The following is a 16,059-nucleotide window of genomic DNA, read 5'->3' on the forward strand; positions in this document are numbered from 1 at the left end:
CTGCTCATGACTAATAACGGTGGAAAACCAGCGAGATGATCCGTAAAAAAGGCAACATAATGAAATGCAGGACGAGTCCCCCGTCTTTTCAACTTTCAGAAGGGGGATTAGTTTTTTTAATACAATTATTTACTTATTGGTTCATTTATATAGTCCCCATCAGTATGAAAATTGAAAAAATATAAGACAAATTCAGAATAGGAGGCCAGGTCGTCTTGTCTTTAACGTGCTATGTACGGGTGTGTGTGCCATATGTGTATATATTTAATGTATGTCCCAGTTGTATATATATTTTAATAGCTATACCATAGGTGTATGCATATTTCTCTCTTTGAATGTGTGGATACAGCTAATGGATTGGTTAGGTTACCTTCTCCGTTCAGTTCCTTTAACCCTAACTTCCAAAGGCAGGGTTAAAAAAGTGTAATTGGGAAATCAACTTCTTGTTGTTAAAATTTAGTTCTGTGTAGAGGGAAGAGGTCTGCCTTCCATGATCAGATATACATTCCCGCCCTCTTCACAGCTCAGATCCCTTCTCCCTTGTCCATCAAAGGTTTCATGCAATAAGTCTTTCCTAAAAAATACCCAGGAACATCCCCAAATATTATTGGGGAGGTTAATAATAATTGTATTAGAGTCACGCGCTTGGAGGGAGAGACAAGGAGAAGCTCAACTTTAGCTACAGATGTTTTCTTTTTGGGGAGGGGAAACACCCAGTCCCCTGAAAAAAAAAAAAACCCAGCAAAGTTTCCCATTAAAATTGACACCATGGGATGGCCCTAGCGGTCACGTCCACCTCGGATTGGTTCGCTCGCCGGAAGTTGCTCGCAGACGCCCTTTCCAACAGATAAGTCAACTGCTAGAGACCCTTTTTTTCCCTTCCCCCCAAAGTATATTTTGTCACAGCCCCAGCCCCACAGATCCCGGTGCAGCTCCATGTGCAGACGACCCTCCCATCTGTGCTAGGGCCCAAAGCAATCCGTGACAGCTGCTTGTCGGCCCCCATCTCCCCCTCCGCCCCCTCCCCTTCTTCCCATTGCAAACTGGGGGATGGGGGGGAAAACATTTCCCTTACCTCCTTTGGGGGTGAGATGAGTCGTCACCAGCCAGGACCGCTGCGGTACCTTCCGCCTCCCTTCCACCCAGGTTGGGGGGACCCGGCAGGGCGCGGTGCTCCCCAGCACAGAGATCCCCGTGGGGGTGCACCCAGAGGCAAAGACGAGACGTCCAGTTTGGGATTTGATGACGAGAACTATCCAGCCCCGCAGCCAGAGGGGTCCACTTTCTCCAAGCTTGAGTCCGAAACTGGGGCCACCACCAGCCCCGGGACTGGACCTCGCCAAAGCATCGGCACCTCTTCCCAGCCCCAGGTAGCCACCAAGCCAGCAGGTTCCCAGGTGCTTTCGTTGCCTGACCACTTCACCCCCCCTGCTGCTACCGGGTACCGGCGAGAAAGCAGCCCTTCGTCATCTTGCTCGGATACGGTAAAGGGGGATTATGAAGCGTCCATTAGACTGAAACCCGGCTATGGATCACCCGGGACGGGGAAAACGGAAGAGCAGCGTTTTTTCCTCCAGGAGGCTTCACTTTTAGACAGGCCTAAAGACGACCCAACGGCGCAAGAAATACAAGGTGGGTACAGAAAGCAAAGAAAAGAAGGCCAAAACCAGGTTTGCAGTCGAAACAAGGTGATTTTAGCCAGACTGCCAAGGAGCGCGGGCGGGGGGGAGAGGATAGGGTGGGGGGAAGGTGGGCTTCCCCCCCTCCCCTCACTAACACAATGACCCTTTAGTTAAAAATTAATTTACAGCACCCAAGCATTCATGCCCGACTCAATTACAGCCCTCATTCCTGAGTGGGCCCATAGGAAAGATTTAAAAATAAAAGAAAATAACCCAGCGCTTGGAAAGATTTTTTTTTTCGCGATGTCTAGGCGGTACCGTAAACGAAAACGCATTTTTGCCCTGATATTCTTCTAGCTAAGAGATCCAAAGTCACAGACAGACAGGTAAGTCAGTTATGGACACAGTACGTTTGGAATAAAGGTGGGTAGGCGACCGGGGAACTAATTTGGAGGGTTTCTTTTCATAACCTGCAGAGCCCTGATAATTTCCCATGTGTAGATTCCAAAGAATGTTGCATTCTTCTCTTCAGACTTGCAGACACCTGTGTAGGAAACTCCAGGGCAGTTTAGCTACACGAACAGGCAATTAGACCTGTTTTTTTAATTATAATTTCATTCCAACCCTCTGAAATATTTACCTAAAGCCAGCCTTGCCTTGCCTTGTTTTTCCCTAAATGTCTGGATCTGAGGCAAGATCCCCACCCCATATGTGTCTCCGTTAGCTTGTGTGTATTTGGGGGAGAGGGAGGTCATAGTTCCAGTCCATAATCAAACATGGCTTTAAAAAGCCAGCTATCGCTTTCGACCCTAGAAATCGAATTAAAATGAAATCACCAAGGCTATGCAAAATTGTGGACTCACCACAACTATTGAAATGGCAAAGAGGACTTTTCTGCTGGGGGGTATACGTGAGGGTGGGGATTTCTTAAACTGCAACCAGGATCTTCATAATAAAAGTACCAAATTGTGAGATTGCCCTTTTAATGGACTACCTCGCTTTAGCCAAGTTACCCTTTTTATTTTCACGAAGCCATCCTAATTTCTTTGCTTCCTGATACATTTTTAACGGCGCTATTTATATTGGTTATGTAATTGCTATCCTGTGAGTGGACAAGAAGGGCTGTCCCTTAGACTTGAAGTTATGCGGTCATTTCAACAGGACTGCCAAGTCCACTCCGGGAGAACTCCTCCGGTTTATGTTCCTCCTCACGTCTACAGTGCTGTTTCTCCATAGAGCTTAGATAGATAGATATACATTTTGCTTCACAATTATTGTAACTTTAAGTTCAATTTCCTGGCAGTTCCCTACTTTCTCTAGTTCTCTACTAACAGTGTTGAAAACCGTGAAAAAGACCTGTTAGTGCAACGGGCTTATTTAAACAAATGAATCCATTAATTCTTAACTGTATTCCCCTCTGAAACTAACCTGAGGTTAGCAATTTGAATATTTTATTGAAATAAGAGCATAGTTTTGTATATTTCCTGGACTGCCTTTGTCAATCAGCAGTTCTAATTCTTGGCAACGGAGAATTATTAGAAAGATTTAAACCTCTTTCAAAAATATCCCTGGAATCAAGGTAACTGAATGAAAGTACTCGAAGCAAAACAAAAAACAAACACCCCCCACCCCCACAAAAAAAAAAACCCAACAACCCTGAAAACAGGTTATGCTGTAATCTTTCGAAGTTTTTTTGGTAGGTTAATGCCTGGAAAAAAAGGGTTTACACTATGATCCCTTGAGGCTATATGTGAAGCAACTAGACTAAACATTTAATTTGGTAAAGTTAAATGTGCATATACAGATTGACTGCTCATTGGATCATAAAATAAGTTTTTTTAAAAAAAACATTTTGGTATTCCATTATTTAATGGCAATCAACCTAATGTTTCCTATATTATGCTGTACCTGCTGCTAAATTACTTTTTAAGGCTTAGCCACTCTGCCAAAATACTCTTCTACTAATTAAAGAACATTTCAACTGACTGAGTCAGTAACTTTGCAGCGTCTGCAGAGACCAATAAAGATTTAAAAATAAAGTTTGGGGTTTTGTTTTCTTTTTCACACTGAGAGCTCGATCCTGCCAAGCACATGGAAGCCTTTACTCACGTGAGTTGTCTAAGGGATTGTTCATGTGACTAAAGTTACGTGCTGAATTTAAGGATTGGCGTTCACCATGACAATCAGTTTAACCCCAACTGCACTCAAAACTAGATTATGTGTGTTTAAATATGTCCCTTATTAGCCACAGAAACTAGGCTATTGACCTCTAATACATTAAAAACAAAGCAGCAAACAAAACCTGAAGCACGCTGCTGCGGAAATATAGTTTAGCGTTTGTGCCTTGCCACAGAGGAACATTTTTGGTTTTTATCTTCCTTACAAAGCGTTCTCTTATATTTAGCACCTGCAGACAATAAGAGAAGTATTTTGAGAAAACTTTTAACTGTAAGGGAACCAGGTCCATAAGGGTTTTTTTATATATATTTCTTAGTGTCTGAAAAATTTCTCTCCGCTGTTGGGAGACCTGATTCTGCTCTTAAGTACAAGGATCTATATCATGGAGAACAGAATTTGCTCCTACAGTTCGATTTGCTTAATTCTTCACATACTGGGGGGGATGTGACCATGCTGTAATGACATATAAGGTATGAGTCGGATTCTAGGGTTTTCTATCCAGAAAATGGCTCAGTCTAGAAATGATTTTGGGCCCTGGAAACACATTCACTGACAGCTGTTTTTCAATACGTTCAGGTGTATGCTGGACGGACCAAAATGACGTGTCGAATGGCTTCCTATGGAGTTCTTTGACTCACTTAAATGGACACCGTCGATTTTTTTAAAAAATCGCTTTTCTCTGAATCATGTTGACTTTCTATCGTTGCACCTGTCTCCGAAAATGACTGAAAGAGATTAGATTGAGATTTTTTTTTTTTAAATTGTGCCCATTTGACAGCAGCAACTTGTGTCGAGTCAGGTTCACTTTTCACAGTCAATTCCTCCTTTGTTTTGTGGGAAACTTTACCACAACAAGAGGTCAAATAGTATTCAATACAATCATAAACTGTTAACATGTAATTGTAAAACCACAGACAACTGGCAGGGGGATTCAGGAGCAGGTCTAATACCTGAAGCTACCTTTAGCTTTAAAAAAAAAAATTGAGCATAAATTACAAATTGATGGTGTCTCTTTCAGTTTTGCAAGGATTATTATATTATATCTTTATCTTTTTCCCCCTTAATTTTTTCCACCACTCTTTTATTCTAGTATATGCACACATAAAGGTGGGATATGACATCTTATACTGGATATGATTTTCACTGGTCCTTGGAGTCTTACATAGCCTGTGGACATTTCCAGCCAATCGCTTTCGCTTCTAAATTTCGGAGATGAAGGCTGTGTCGTTTCATTATTTCTGATCAGGGTTATTTCACTGCGCGCCTTGTATTAATTTGCTAATCGCCATGTGTGATGCTGCGGCCTTAGTCTTTGAGTCTGTATTGTAAGACTGGTCCTCGCAAAATGTGATGCATTTGCTTAATTTATGTACGCCTGAACATCAGTGAACTACTAATATAATAAAGTGGGTTCCGCTGGTAATAAGAAAACGGTAAAACTATGCAGATGTGTAATATAAAGGCTTCTGGTTTTAATTTCATTCCTGGGTTGCTATCTCATATAAAACTGCTTGTGACTGGAAAATCTTGGTTATTCCATGCCTTACAGAAACTATTTTTTAAAAGCATAATTCAATTTCTTTTATCTGGGATTCACAACAGATACCTGGGTTCAGTGAAAAAGGAGCTAAAAGACTGTTACTGACAGTCTAAATTCAGGTACCTTCCTCTGAAGTTGGTTTACAGAGAACTAGTTTTTTTTTTAAAGTGGACAAATTAGTTGCGTTTTCTGATTCTTTTAATGAATAGAAAATTATTCTTTCTTTCTTTCTTTCTTTCTTTCTTTCTTTCTTTCTTTCTTTCTTTCTTTCTTTCTTTCTTTTTCATTTGCATCAAAACACAGTTACAAATGTTTGTCTTATACTTGGCAGAGGATTCAAAAGCTGAAGCTATAACTGGCAGCTGGCTGACTGCAAAGGGTGGAAAGGAAAAAAGAAGCCCTTATACTAAATACCAGACGCTGGAGCTGGGAAAGAAATTCTTCTTTATGTATTTGACCAGAGAGCGCCGCCTAGAGGTCAGACGAAGTGCCAACTTCACAGATTAGACAAGTCAAAATCTGGTTCCAAAACCGCAGGATGAAACTGAAAAAAATGACCAGAGATAATTGGGTGCGACCAGAATTTAACAGCTCAGTTCTCATTGTGACAAATGACTAAATAAAACCAACGCAAATCAATTTGTGGGGAAGAAAGGGAGGGGTAATATTTATTTTTTTGTCTTTGTTACCGCGGCTGTAACAATGTTAAGGGGTTTCAAATATATATTTTATTATCTCCTAAACCATGTGGTTAAGAAATATTCCGACTTAGTGTTTTGTGATATATCCCTTAGGCTGAAGCATAGTTAAAAAGAATTCACTCTAAAGAAATAGCCCCACTGACATTTCTTTCGGATGGAGCTCGTACAATGCTAGACAGTAAGGGTTTTTAAGACAACTTTTTAATCTTATCCATTTAAATGCTATAAGCACCTTCCATATGTAACACATTCTGGTTGAAAATATTCCCCCACTCTTACAGAACTGATGACAAATACTCCCAGAGGCTAGTTCTGATGGATGGGAACTCTGACAAACAGCTGTTGTAACAATATTTTAATAAAACCATAGCGTGGTGCAGGTCTAAATAAAGCATAATGAGAACTTGAGCGTCAAAAGCATATATATATATATATATATATATATATAAAATAGATACAGACACAGATATACATATATTGATATATACGCATACACTTTCATTTTCCCTTGCCTATTAATTATTTTAGCAGGTATCTCTTGACGAGTGGAAGTTGTCCTATAGCTAAGATATCCATTAACTATATGAGAGCACGAGCTGGTCTGTGACGCCTAAATTTAAAACCTTTTGAAGAACTTCAGCAACAGCCAAAAAGGGGGTGGAGGTGGGGGAAATCCCATTACTTTAAAATGTTATTCCAGCTCAAGGATTAAAACCAATATATAGTTTATGTAGTTTTATTATGATTATTATTAAGCTCTGCGTTATTTATTTTAAACCTGGTCGTGAAATTATATGGCACGTGCCGTTTTGTACTTCACACTTATCTAGGTCGTTATACTTATGTTTCAGTCTGTAATTTGATGGGGGGGGGGGTATTTAATTTCCAAATTTGAGCAGTGAAAGCTCAATGATAAACATATTCTTCCAGTCTGTTGTTTTGTATAAGTGGAAGAGCTCTCAGTACCAACGTCACTCCAATGCTGGAAGCTTTGAAGAAGATAAATGAAAAATGTTTGATCTAGTGGTTTCAATTTTTTAAAAAAAGTCTCTGTAGCAGATAGAATTCAATATAAGACGTTTTGACATGTGTGGGGTGTGGATTATTTGTCAATGAAACGCAAATAAAGTTTGATAGCAGTATAGCCTTTTGACTTTTTTCCAGAGTTTGATTTAAACTTGAACCTGCCCCTCTCTGGCGCACAGTCATGACTGTGATCAAAAACGAAACGATACATTTGAAATAAAAAGTGCATCTTTGTTTTAAATCCCAGTCGATGCCAGAGAGGCTTACTAATATTTTTTCTATGTCTTGTAATTTTTAAAAAAAAGGTCTAATATTGCACAAAAATAAAAATCTAGGCTGCTTGATATTCTGATCGTAAATTATTTCTCTTTTTATAATGTATGGTTGGATGGTGGTGTTGTGGTGTTTTCTTTTAAATCTGTGTTTTCTTTCTGTTCACCGCCTGATGTGATGTAAACTGTTTGAAGTTCAACAACATGGCTAAGTTTTATTGTATTTCCGGTACAATAGATTTATATACCACCTCGTCCAGTCTTTTAAAGGCTTTGCAAATGAAATGAAGCTAAGTTATAGTCAAGTTTCAGGCTCCTCCCTGAATCTCTTGAACTCGGACTAGTTGTTGTGGTGGGTTTGGTTTGGTTTGGTTTTTCTTCTAATGAACTTTTAAACGCTAGGAAACTTGTACTTTAGAAACATGGCTATCTTTACTTTATTGTCTTTCGAGTGAGTTGATTTATTTATTTAACCCACTTATAGAAGAATACAACGCACGAGGTAAGACATTTAATTTATATTTTATGACATTTAAAAAACGATGGCAGCGGGAAAACTGAAGTAGAAAATCTCAGTGTTATATTTTTTAAAGGAATCTAAATTTAAATCGTTTCATGTTCTTGAAAAGTTCTAAAAGTCTTCTAAGAATTAAGGAAATCTCACAGAACCTTGAACCTCAGCAAAAACTCCTTTTTGGGCTGTTATCCAACCATCTTTCCTCACCCTCTCCTCAGCTTGCTAGGTCTAATTCTCCCCCTTTATAAAATTGGTAATTATTTTATATAATCACTATAAACATAGCATTTATATATTCAATGCAAAAAAGGACAAGTTCCTTAAGGTTGCTAGGTTATAGCTATAGAAGAGATGTGACGATGCTCTTCGTATCGTTCCCATCGATTCAAACTTTTTGAAAAATTGGATTAAGTTATACTTACTTTTTGGGGTGTGGGAGAGAGAAAATGAATTATGATTTTTGATTTCCAGAATTCACTGGTTTTATGTTATTGTTATTGTCAGCAGGAAGTTGTCCAAATATTTGGCGGCTGTTTTTTTTAACAAAAATCAGATTTTTCAAAAAATATTTTCACACGGGAAAAGATGCTTTCATTTGCTTTTATTAAAAGCTTGATGAATTTTTGTGCTCTATTTATAGCTGAGATAATCGTTTGTTTCTCAAAGTCAATAGTATTTTACTGGTTCCTCTAGTCTATTTGTAAACTATTTGTAAACTCCTGCAGGAGAGATCCGTTCTAGACACTGTACATAGGAAATAATCTGAATGGATATTTCGTGAAATCGTAGGGGTTTTTTGTCTTTGAAAAGACCCTTTTGTTGCTTTTGTTTCCTAGCAACTGTTTTCTATTATAAAAGTTCAGATTGCAAGTGATGTCAAACAAAATGGCCGCCCGGGCGCCTTTCTTGGTAATTTTAGCCTTTGACCCAGGAAAGAACTAGAACTGCTCTGTGAATTAGGTAGTTTCATGTTGTTGGGGTTTTATTTTTAAACACAAGAACATAAAACTACCTGATTTACTCCAGTTATTCTCCTCGATTTTGTTTATTCAGGCAGTTGGATCAGAGGAAAATGATAGGTACGTTTATTTATTTATTTATTTATTTATTTGTTCCTTTATTTATTTATTTATTGTCAGCTCAAACCATATTAACGAATTTTTTAGTATCTAAGGGCTAAGCAAGTTGGCAACAGTCCCTGTTAGCTTTGCAAAAAATAAGAATAAAAACCAGGGATTATGCAGGCAGGGGTTTGGGGTTTTTTTCCTTCAAAATTCTGTTTCAGTGCCGTTTTGCAAGAATGTATAATGACGCACAAAACAATTTAACAACTGATGAAGGGCTCCATCCTGCCCCTACTAAATTCAGTGGGATCAGGATCCGTTCCCCCGACAGGAGACTTCTTAAAAATATATTTTCTAATTCCTTTATGTATATAAAGGGAATGGAGTTTTTTTTTTATTTTTTTTGAAATAAGAAATCCACATCTATGCTTAAATTATAAAATATTAATTCAGGGAACACACTAAAACTCCCTCCAGGTTTCTTCAGTTGCCCCGTATTATTAAGTTATGTTCATTATAAACCCTATTGCAAAGATGCATACAACTGTAACTTTCTATTTCATTTATTTGAGCATAAGCTTTCGTGAGCTACAGCTCACTTCATCGGATGCTCACGAAAGCTTATGCTCAAATAAATTGGTTAGTCTCTAAGGTGCCACAAGTCCTCCTTTTCTTTTTGCGGATACAGACTGACACGGCTGCTACTCTGAAACCTTTCTATTTCAGTTATTTCACTATGTATCAGACATAGTTTGAATGGTAATGTGCAATCGGTTGTCTCTTGAGTTCTCCTGTTTCTTCTCTACCTACATCCGAAATAGACACGGTAGCTACAATGTGAGTTTAACATAATATGGACTAAGAACAGATGCTACTTATGTACTCCACATGCACATTGGTGTTTTTCTATACTGATAAATTAAAAATATTTTTACAGGTGGGTACACACGCGCCTCCGTGTGAGGCTGTAGATAATTTGCTTTCGTTTTAGTAGTAAAACAACAGTTTATCGTTTAACTTAAAAGATATGATCTTCAAATGAAGCTAACCAAGGATAATGCATGCAAAAGTGTTTAAATACAAGCCTCCCACTGTGGTAGAAATATTGATGATCAAAGTTATTTCTCGGTAACCTAAAATATTCCACTTTAGTAGGCTCCTAAAAACTATATTTATACTGTGTAATGATATCAAAGAATAGAAATACCTTTCTGTATACCAGTTTCTGAAATGAGCATAAAAGTAAATATTATATAGTCTGGGGCAAGATTTTTTTTTTTAAGTGTGCTTGCCTCACACTTTGAGTTTCGAATTATTAAAGATGGAGGGGATATCCAAGTTTAGAATATCATCTGCTATTTCTTCTGTAGCCGAAGGATTGCTGTGAATTCAGTTTATTCTAGGGTCGGAATGGTAAAAAACTTTTTTTATAGCCTTTAACCAGGGGCATGCTTTATCCCTGCAACTGGTGATTGTTGTAGGCAATGTGCCCATCTTCCCTATTAAACTAGCAGCCATTCAGGAAAAAAACAGGGGGGTGGAGGAAGTCAGCATAAAACTATTTGCATTCCGTACTTTTAAAAAGTTCTGTGAGTCTTTATAATAGAAACAAAGTAATATTTATGTTATCACCAGAACATCGCTCCGGAAATGAACAATCTTGCAAAGTTAATAATCAACGACTAGGTAATAGTATCCCCATAAGGCGAACACTAACCTGTCTTGTAAAGGCATGGCCTCCAGATTTTGATCTCACTTGCCCCAGTGTAAAGACAACAGCAGGGTTCATTGAAGCTAATGGAGTTACAGTGCTGTAACTGAGATCAGAATTCCCCCCCCCCGAACCCCCAGGGTTGAAAACAGAACTGGGTCTATTTTCCAAAGGGCGGTGGGAAGGAAAAAGTGGAAACATCCTATTTGTGAATTAAAAACTAGTTGCCATGATGCGTCTGATTTGCCTGGCTTATATCTGAAGCAGTTTGTTTTCTTTTCATTCCAAATCAGAAGGATAAGAGCGACTTCACCTGGAGAAGCAGCGATGCTGGGATTGCTACAGAAAGCTCCGTATAATAACTGATTCGTTTGCAAAATAACATCAGCTCCTGCTCTGCACTCCCCCAACCCCGCCACACACGCGAATGACAATGAACAACTCCTGTTAAATGCACCAAATTAACCCCAACATCTTATTCTTTCTCAGCGCTCCAGTCTACCTAAAATTCTCTCAACCCCATTCAGTATGAGTCTAAGCTGTTGGCAAAGTGCTGTAAAAATAGCTATTTGAAAGAATACCCCCCATCTCTCTCTCTCTCTCTCTCTCTCTCTCTTGGCAAGGTCTCATGCCATAGATTTTATTGAAGGAATTATTTAACGACCTAATTCTAGTGTGCTTTTCTTTTCCTTCTGTCCCTGGGTGGAAGCCACCGGCCTTCTCTCACTACCACGGCTTGTTAATTCCATTTCCCTCTTCCCCCTCCAATAATATGTTTGGGTCCCAATTATATCCCAAGACCCGATTCGGATCCCACTAACCCAGCAGCCACTCTACTGAAGTCAGTGGAGTTCCATCTGTGAAAATCCACATGCAGCCAGAGGAGACTCAGACCCCCACTTATTTCAAACAACTTATCATATTCTTTCAAAGGGCGAAAGACTGTAGCAGCCACAATACTGGTTCAAAGCAACAATCCCACTTTTATTTTAATGTTCTTTCCCACAGCTTGTCCTTTAAAAGGCACACAAGGTTTTACTGTACCAGGGGTCTAAATGCGTTATTAACTGCTAAGATTACAACCCTCCTTTCGGATAGTGTTTTTAGCCAGAGTAAAGTTTCGTTTCTTGTCCACATGTGTAAGTTGTTTTGCTTCTCTTCAGACCAGGATTTCCTCTTCCCCCCCACCCCCAGCCACTCACCACTTGCGGATTTTGAACAGACGGCGGTATTCATACTCAGAGGCAACACAGGAAGTGGTAAAGGTAGATGCTTCTGCTTTTAGGCTACAGAAACTTATTTCACTTTTTGAAAGAAAGGTTTTACTCTTCAGGACCTTTTTGATTATTTTTATTTTATTTATTTATTTATTTATTTATTTATTAATTATTCGCCCTCCTCATGAGTTTTGCAAGTACCCCTGACTGAATTTCCTTTCATAACCTTTTAGACTTGTGTAAATGTAAACATTCTGTTTTATGCTGCTGTTTTATGCTGAGTTTTGAAGTCTGCTTCCTTTCTCTTTTTATTCCCTTTTAATCAGTTATTAGCTTGGTTGTTATTCTTTAACGCTGAATGTTCTTCCCAGCTGCCGAATGAACGCTAGAATATTTGGGATTTGGGGTTATCTTGGAATCTGGCCGTTCAGTCGCTCGGTAGCTATGAAGTTCATTCCCAACTTTTATTCACTCCATCTTGCCCTTATGTACTGAAAAGAAAAACTGCATGACACAGTGAAATTCTCTTAAATGAAAGGATATGATACACATTGTGCACAGACGCCATATTGGCCTCTTGGCTCAGAACTCCTACAATCCTTACCCAATTCTGTCTTAAGATAAAACTATTGAGGTCAATGGGTTTTTTGCCCTAGAAAGGAATACCGGATCAAAGCTTTTGTGTCCGCAGAACGGTTCCATCTTCTTCAAGTGGAAGATAAGGAAGAAAAATCTCATGGGAAAAGGTGCCATTTCTAATAACTGGCAACAACAGGTTTTTTTCTTTAAAAAAAAGGGGGGGGGGTTTAAATATGGTTCCGGTAAGAAATGGATAGTCTTTTTTTTTCTTGTGTCAGATCTTATAAATCAGTAAAATGTGACTGTTACACCGAGTTATAATCTTCGTATTTAAAACACACTTTATATTTGGCTGTTTTCAGCAGAGAACTATCAGCCCAAGTAGCTGATTGTTCAGGGTGAAATTTGGCAGATGTGTGTTTCAAGGGGAAGAGCTATTTAGAAATTATTTCTTTCCCCTCCCGTAAACAATAAATATTATTTATAAATAGCAGCTGGGTTCAAAAAAGCTTTGGCTTTCCAGTCCAAGCACAAAATATTTAGCATTTTTCCTCACAGCCAAAAGGACTTGGAAAGTTTGGCAGGGATGCTGAAAACAAAACCAAAAAAAGCGGCTATTCTAGATTTCTGGGAAATAACTGTTCCCAGTTCCGCTTCCTGTATCCAGTTCATAAATGCACAGCTCTAAAATGAATCCATCTAGTACATAAATCAAGCAGAACTTGTACGTCATCTGTCCAAATATATCAAAGTTGCACCCTTGCAATTTACATTGAGAATCTCTAATATAGTCAATTTCTCTTTTGCTTTTCCTGGTCCAAGTTGTTTGCAAAGCACTGAACTTTTCATGCAGTTTCTGGTGTGTGTCGTTATTATTATCATCCAATTCTCTACAATGTACACCAAAGAAAACAGTACACACATAAAAGTGCATCTTCACAACAGATAGATTTGGTATTAAAATATAGCTGTGAAGAAGAACACAGACCATCCTCCAACCCTCCTTCCCCCCTCCCCAAAAGGATACAAGAAGATGAAATATGGGTGATGCAAATTAAAAATAAACCATCGGACAAACAGAAACCTCCAAAGTAGCCAAAATAGATTCATTCTGCAGATCTCCTTGTGTGGTTTCCATTCACTAGGGATCCCAAGACCTTTGGATTCTGTTTCAGCGTTACGCTCTTGGAGTCTTTTTGGTTTTAATTTATATACTACAGAAAATTATATACTCAGCAGCTGACATGCTTCATAATTATTTATAGGAGGTGCACCAGGATTTTTCCAAGAACATATTTATTACAGGTAAGACATGCCCAATTTATCTTGCAACCCCAGAACAGGTGTTTGGCTTCAATTAATGTTCAATAGTTCCATACACACTTATTCACCATCACCACCACCACCGCCGTGGCTGTTTATCCATCATTTATATCATAAACACACTCCCACCAGCCAACCAAGTTTGAGGGCCACAATGCACTTAAATCTGTCCACTCCTTTTCAAGCTATCATAACATTTGGAGAGTTCCTCCGAATCCGTTATGAGAGAGATTGAGTTTTGAAAATCATTCCTGTAAGGCAATACAGCTGAGAAAGATGACAAAGTACTCAGCAAGCTCGTATTTCACTTTTAATAACATCGGGGTATTTTCATTTCGGAGCCTTTTCGACTCTTAGGGAAGTTTTAAAAAAAGTTAGAAAACGCAAGGATTACCCAAGGCGTTTTACACAAACCCTTTTTGTTACTGGTACACACTGGAGATTGTTCCTTAAGGAGCCCGGTCCCGCACACTTACCCAAGAGAGTAACTACGATTATGAGGAGCCCCATGGAACTCAGTGGGTCAGAATTCTGTTCTTCCATCGATTTATATCCAATTGGAGATGGAGTTACTTTGGATTTACCCTGATGTAACTGAGGGTAGAATCTGAACCAGTTGGACTCGTCACCTGTGTAAATGTATTCACGGCACTATTTCAAGACCCCAGACCAGTGGATATGAACATATCATAGAAGGGTCTGCAAACCGTGAAAGAAACAGCGCTTTTGTTGTTATTGCCAGATGTATGTATTGATGTGATTAAAAATACTAAATACAGGATTGAATATTTACAATCCTTACACACCCACCACCCCGATTTATTTTAGAGAAGAGCCTATTTACTAATAAGAACTCATCTAGAAGAAGACACATCCAGGAGATTTAGACATATGTCATTCTACGCATTCTATAGCTCACTTGCTTACATAAGACACATTTTGTGGGAATTAAGGGAAAATGTAGAAGGCTTGGGGATTGGTTTTTAAGTGCCTTTAACATTTTCCACTAGTAAAATGCCTCTGTCTTAGAGATATTTCACACACATTGTATGTTATATCTCTAGCTATATCTCTATCTATATACTAAGAGAGAGAGGAGAAAGGTTTGTTTTGCTTTCTCTTAATTGGAAGATGATCACTTAACACCCAATATCTGATTATTAGTCAGCTCCTAAAGACATATCAAATATACATCAGAGTAAATTTAGAAAATATTCTTAATGGGTAATATTTTGAGCAAGTTATATTCGATTAACTTTAAAAAGAATTCTGTGTTAGGAGAAGAACTCTAGAGAGATGCAAGGAGGCAAATCCGTCCAGACTCTATATAGCTCAGACGAAGACCGGGGATAATTTTGCACATAGTCACAGCAGAATTTAACCAGCATTTAAAATCTTAGTGTAACCCTCTTGGAAAGAATGCATCTGCCATAATTTGCCTGGACGGACGCTGTTTCCTGTACGGTCCAGACTAGTTAGTAGCTGTATCTCGTTAAAAGCCTGTTACTCGTTTCCTGAGCTATTAGCAAAAAGAAATCCACCCCGTTTTAAAAAACCGTGTTTACATACAAGTGGAATTTTTTTTCATACATGCATATATGTGAATGTGGGAGTGGGGTAGGGTGGCGAGCCATAAGCTGCAGTCTACAATGTGAAAGCCTCCTTCCCCCCCCCCCGCCCTTTTCTTTTCCACAGGCAATAAATTCAGGGCTATAAAAATCAAAGAAAGCTAATGTAAGTGTTATTAAACTATTTAACCGTCACAAGTGTAACGCATTCTGTAACAAAGCAGGATCCGTGCCACACTGTATTTTACTAGCCTTGTAAAGTTAAAGGAAGGCTTCTAGTTTCAAGCGGTATATGCGACTATTTCAGCCCTAGCAACACAACTCTGGGGTTACACTGGTGAAGTACCGAGACATGCATTCTTACTTTTTCCATTTTAGACAAACCCAGCTATAGACAATGGAGGTATTATGGTCCGCCCGGCAAAATTATGATGTCAGATACATTACAATGACATTTGAAATTTCAAATCTACTCCGGTTATTTTCCTGTGTTAAGAATCCAGTTTTTGACCCATTCCAGAAGGGTGAACGCTTTATAACCGCAGCGCCTTCCCTCGTTTAACAATGCATCAACATCTCTCTCTAATCACTAACTTTTTGGCCGAATTGTGCCACATTCTCCGGCTTGTTACAATTGCACTTGGGCAACTGAATGGCAAAGATTTGCTTTCGTTTCTATTCCCCGCCAGACGATGGTTATTAAAGCCAGAGAGATCCGCGTGTTGTGTCTCTCTCTCTCCC

General features: G+C 38.9%; 1 protein-coding gene across 1 annotated transcript; it reads left to right on the forward strand.

Moving 5' to 3' along the window:
• Positions 1-520: 520 nt before the first annotated feature.
• Positions 521-11,763, forward strand: LOC119564541 (homeobox protein Hox-C10-like). Its single transcript, XM_037887102.2, is given in 3 exon segments — positions 521-1,632; positions 5,672-5,844; positions 5,846-11,763. Coding segments are annotated over 3 exon segments (828 nt in total). The 5' UTR covers positions 521-1,091; the 3' UTR covers positions 5,960-11,763.
• Positions 11,764-16,059: the final 4,296 nt, after the last annotated feature.

The sequence above is a fragment of the Chelonia mydas genome, chromosome 27 (genome assembly GCF_015237465.2).
Source record: "Chelonia mydas isolate rCheMyd1 chromosome 27, rCheMyd1.pri.v2, whole genome shotgun sequence".
In the NCBI taxonomy this organism is placed as follows: Eukaryota; Metazoa; Chordata; order Testudines; family Cheloniidae; genus Chelonia; species Chelonia mydas.